The sequence below is a fragment of the Dendronephthya gigantea genome, unplaced genomic scaffold (assembly GCF_004324835.1).
Source record: "Dendronephthya gigantea isolate DGI-Jeju-01 unplaced genomic scaffold, DenGig_1.0 000657F, whole genome shotgun sequence".
Lineage (NCBI taxonomy): Eukaryota > Metazoa > Cnidaria > Anthozoa > Malacalcyonacea > Nephtheidae > Dendronephthya > Dendronephthya gigantea.
Genome location: NW_021163667.1, coordinates 7,123 through 12,500, shown reverse-complemented (window position 1 = coordinate 12,500; position 5,378 = coordinate 7,123). Strand labels below are relative to the sequence as shown.

At 35.4% G+C, this 5,378-nt stretch overlaps 1 protein-coding gene across 1 annotated transcript in view; it reads left to right on the top strand.

The window, feature by feature from the left end:
* Positions 1 to 5,039, top strand: part of LOC114544130 (neurexin-4-like) — an 8,285-nt gene extending 3,246 nt beyond the window's left edge. Inside the window, exon 3 of the mRNA XM_028562853.1 lies at positions 4,403 to 5,039. Within this exon, the coding sequence (XP_028418654.1) occupies positions 4,403 to 5,016 (614 nt within the window). The 3' untranslated portion in view covers positions 5,017 to 5,039. The remainder of the gene's footprint in view (positions 1 to 4,402) is intronic.
* The last annotated feature ends 339 nt before the right edge of the window (positions 5,040 to 5,378 follow it).

Here is a 5,378-nt window from a genome sequence, read left to right as displayed (position 1 = left end):
AAAACATATATAATGTTCAATTAATTTAATTTAATGTTCCGATACTTTATTCAAAATACGTTGTTTATGTGGTTCCAATGGGATTGCACACATTTGCAGCTTCGTTGATCCTTGGGCCACAGGTTCTCCCATCGAAGGCTTTTATTGAATGGGACTTGGCTTGCGATTCCCTAACCATAATTATTCCTTAACAGTAGAATGGTTTGACAATGATGCCGTTCATATCTATTACTTCCACAATTTGCTCCGTCTCTATTTAGTGTAATCGCACTCAGCTAATTGACATCGATCCTTTGAATTATTCAACTTACTAGCACTGGTCAAATACTACATGCTAGGTCTACGTACTATACTAAAAGATCTACGTAGGGCTTTCTCGACAACCAAAATGTATCTATTTGTCTGCGAGCGGTTTTAAAAATGTCATATTACTAAGAATATTGCGCAATATCTCAGCTCTTTGCCACCACTATTGAACTCGTTTTGAAATGAGCTTTGAATGGTATGTTTCGGTCTTGTTTTGCGCTTAAAACATCTCACAAAGCTTTGAGTAAACATGCCCAGTTTAATTGTTAATAGTTACGTAATTCAATATTTACACCGTAAAAATTTGATTACAAAATTTTAAATGCTCCAAAATTTTTATTGACGTAATGTTTTTTAATTCTTTCTTTCCATGAGCAGATGAGCGCATGCTCATAACTGCTCATGAGCACATGCACATCTGCTCATAAAACAGCCGCGGCTACAATAGGCGTAGACACTAACGGGAATACTGTCCACTACGAAAACAAGAAAGAAACCAGTACTAAAATGCGGTGCCCGCAATGCTTGCCTAGAAGTAAAACGTCCACTCATTTCTAACGACATCACCAACTTACATTCTCCTGTCGGCCGCAGCCTGGTTGGTTGGTACATTAAGGTGGCTCCCTACAGTTCTAAGGTTGTATCGCGGTAATTTTGTCGCGCGCGAAATAGTACACGCAACACGCGTGGCTGATGTTGCATGCAGGGCGGGCTTTTTAAAACTTGTCATTGTGAACTTTTGATAAACACGCGCGGGCCTTCGCGGGATGTCGACTGGTCGCGCGAGGAAATTGAAATCCTGATTTTTGTGACGTCATAAACATAAAAATAAATGTATTTTTCTCGTTTTTCCTTCGGTAAATTCTTTTCAAACTTTACACAGTTTTCTGTAATCTTGAAATGCGTAAAATGTGCAAGTTTTAAGAAAATCGTACGAGCCGAATTTTTTTTAATTAAAAAACAGGATTTTTTGAGGATTTAAAAAAAGTGCTCGTACGATTTTTTTTAAATGCTAACATTAGAAAGAATTATGGATAAGATTACTGTGTGGAAAAAATTAGAAAGTTTTACCGAAGAAAATTTGAAAAAATTATCTCAGAATCTGTAAATTGGCCCTTTTTAAAATCGTTATTTTACCATGGCAACGAGGAAATTTTATGAAATGTTATATATTTCGTAATTTGCGATATCATAGCAGTTATGTGGCCAAGTTTCGTGATCATACTTTGTAAGATGATAAAATAATGGTCTTTCCAACACAATTGCGCATTACACAATCAAAACTGTAGGGAGCCACCTTAAGGTCAAAATTGCGCCTTTTTAAAATCTTCAGAAATAAAATATTTAGGCTAAAAATATTATCTAAAAATATTATCAAAATGAAGAGAAACGTGAGACGAATAAACTGGTGTAGAGCCGGAAACTAGAAAAGCAACGATACAGAAGTCAAGGATTAAGCGTACTGCATTTTGAATTTGTTTAATAATTTTGAGCGATTTGTCATAAAGTTCGCTTATTGAAACTATACTTTAAAACCTTCGAAATAGAATATATTTCGCTCAAAGTACTATAAAATAAATCGTAATGTAAGACCGATCTACTTATTTAAGGACAAAAATTAAAAGAGAAAACCAACGATATGAAAGATATCAAAGACCAAACTTACTATTACTAGTAAAGTATAGCATAGTAATTTTGAGCAATTTGTCAACAATTCAATTTCGTTTGTCTTTCAAACGTCATAAATCGCTGCGAATACTTTTGTTTAGTAATATATTTAAGACCTGTAAGTATAATTTCTTACGCTGAATCGAATGGTGGTATTTTTGTCCTTCTTGGGTGCATAAAAGCAGAGATACACGCAATTATCAGAGTTTGAGATTGAAATTGAAAAAAGAACGTTCCAAACATTCCAAGCATGTGCAAGGAATTTTTACTAGGTGATTAAGGAAACGTATTGATGCGAACAAACAAACTCACAGGCAGAATATAATGCGGTGCCAAACTTGGCGCGGGCACACCAATATGTCTCAAACAGCCTCGGACAGTCAAGAAAGGCATTACCCAGACGATGTCTCGACAATTTCCATTCAGCAGTCTGGAAGTTCAACGGCGACTGACTTGGATCATTGGATATCGCTAATAGAACAAAAAAGTAACCAGCTTTCGAGGAAATAAAGAAGGCCTTTTAAACAGTGGTTTCGATGAGCACTCTGCTAAAGAAAAAGCTTACTTGAATATTATGCCTAGACTCCAGAAAGAATTAGAAAATACCTATTTATAGCGTCTTTTGTGGATGAGACAACTAAAGAAAGATCCAGTACATAAGAAAGTATTAATGGACGCAAAAGATGCGTTTATAACAATGATGATTTTGACCAAGAAGAAGCCATGCATAGAAGCTGCAGTTGATAAGAGGAATTCTAATTAAGAGACTTTGAAACGACCACGAGATGGAAGATATGAAGGAAAATAAAGGCAGCGATGATGATGACTATGATGAAGATGAAGATATAGTTTAAACTTAGTCAAATGGCTCACTATTGAAACCTTTCTTAAAGAAACCATAGCAAACGAGCAAAAAGCGATAAACTTTTCACAAGAGATTATTGGTTACTGCTGTAACTAAATGCAAGGCAAATAAATGTTAAAATCGTTAATCCGTTGATTAATTTTTGAAATTTTCTTCTTCTCCGCTACTAGTCCACACATAATTTTCATTTTATCAACAAAAATGTCAAAAAGGTCCTGAAATATCTTACTGAGCGCATGAGCATGTGCTTATCTGCTCATCGCACAAAAATTTTAAAAAACATTACATATAATAAATATTAAATTATGTAACTATTACCAACAAAAACTAATTTGTTTGATTTAAGCACAAAACCAGACAAAACATACCATTCAAAAGCTTATTTTGAAACGAGTTCAATAGTGATGGTAATAAGCTGAGATATTGCGGAATATTTTTAGTAATATTGCATTTTTAAAACGCTCGCAGACAAATAGATGCATTTTGGTTGTCGAGAAGGTAGTACGTAGATCTTTTATGACGTAGACTTAGTACGTATACCTTTTAGTATAGCACGTAGACCTAGCACGTAGTATTTAACCAGTGATAGAACGTGGACTAATTCAAAGGATGTCATTTAGTTGAGTGCGATTACACTAATTAGAAATGCTGCGAATAGTGGGAATGATAGATATGGACGGTATCATGGTCAAACCATTCCACTCTCAAGGAATAATTATCGTTAGGGAATCGCAAGCCAAGTCCCATTCAATAAAGGCCTTCCATGGGAGAACCTGTCACCCAAGGATCAACGTAGGTTTAATAAAGCTGCAAGTGTGTAAAATCCCATTAGAACCACATGAACAACATATTTTTAAAAAAGTATCGGAACATTAACTTCAAATATTTATATGTTTTTACGTATTTATATTCCCATATTTGTGTTTTTTCAATTATAAAAAATTTCCAAACACACCCGATTTCATCATTAACAAACTGTTACATTTTCATTTACCAGTGCAATTTTTTCAGATTATTCATTGAAATATACGTTCCTTAATGTTTCTCAAAAAGGAGCAATGCTTCTCTCATATTTTGCTGTTTTGCTGCAATTTTGCATAGTTTAGACGACTCTCTAAATACATTTACTTTGAACACTAATATCGCTGTTTTTTATGCAAAATACAAGTTAACCATCCCCCTATCTAATGAAATGCGTTTTTCCGATTTCTTTTTTATTATTATATCACAGGCAGCCCGCTATTGGGTTTGCTTTTCGCTAAATATTTAAATACATTCTATGCAAAATGACATGAAGTATCACTTTCTTCATTCAACTGCTGGCATATTATCGCAGGCGCAACTTCGTGCGGTTTAGTGTAATGTATTATGTATAAAAATATACCAACCCAATTGGGGGCTACCTGTGATAAATATTAGTATAGTATAATTGCATTGTTTGCTGAGTCATCTTAAAACAGAAGAATTCATAATTCATCATTCTTTCATACCCAATAAACGAACATTTGTTAAAATTATCTTTAAACACATTAGTAGTGACAAAACCTTTATCCTCATTTACAGAAAATTCAAATGATGCCAACAAATCGTGCAGGATTTTACGAACAAAATATCCATCATCTGATAGTGGAAAGTATTCCATAAAGCCTGAAGGACTAAACCTCACGGTTCGAGTATTTTGTGACATGGTTTCAAAGAATGGTGTTGGTGTGACAGAGATTGGACATGACAGTGAATCGAGAACATTAGTTAACGGATATAATCCTCCAGGTTCTTACAAAAGAAAGATTAAATATAACATTTCCATGGAGCAGATTGTCGCGATTATCAAGCAGTCGAAGAATTGTGAGCAGTTTATAAAATATGAATGTTTTGGTAGCATGTTGTTGACTGATTCCGACGGATGGTGGGTATCACGTCAAGGTTCAAACATGACTTACTGGGGTGGAGCGGCAGTCGATAGTGGAAAGTGTTCATGTGGAATGACCAACAGCTGTGCAGGTGGAAAAAAATGTAATTGTGACATGAATGACTACGCATGGCGTGAAGACAGTGGATACCTGACAGACAAGAACACGCTGCCTGTTACTGAACTGAGATTTGGCGATACAGGTATACTTGACGGTTTCAATGAGCGTGGTTATCATGCGCTGGGTAAATTACGCTGCTGGGGATAAGAGATCGAACATCAAACCTGATATGATTCATAAAATTAAATAAAAAAATTTTGTAGTTTTATTCAATCTACTTCTCAACTTGCTTGTAGTCATCATCGGGATAGATTAAAAATGCTGGGATTTATCCCCGAGCCGGTGCGAAGCACCGGGCGAGGGCACTAATTCCGCCCGGAGATTTTAATTACGCCCGGGAATGCAAATGCGAAATGAAAGTTGTCTGCTATTATGTCATGGACGTTGGGCGTTTTTGTAAGTTATGCGCCTGCGTGAGTTTAAGACGAGTTAAAACTGGTAACTAGCAAACGTTTACAAACGTGCGATTAGCTAAATTAAAATTTTCATCACGTCAGCATAACTGATAT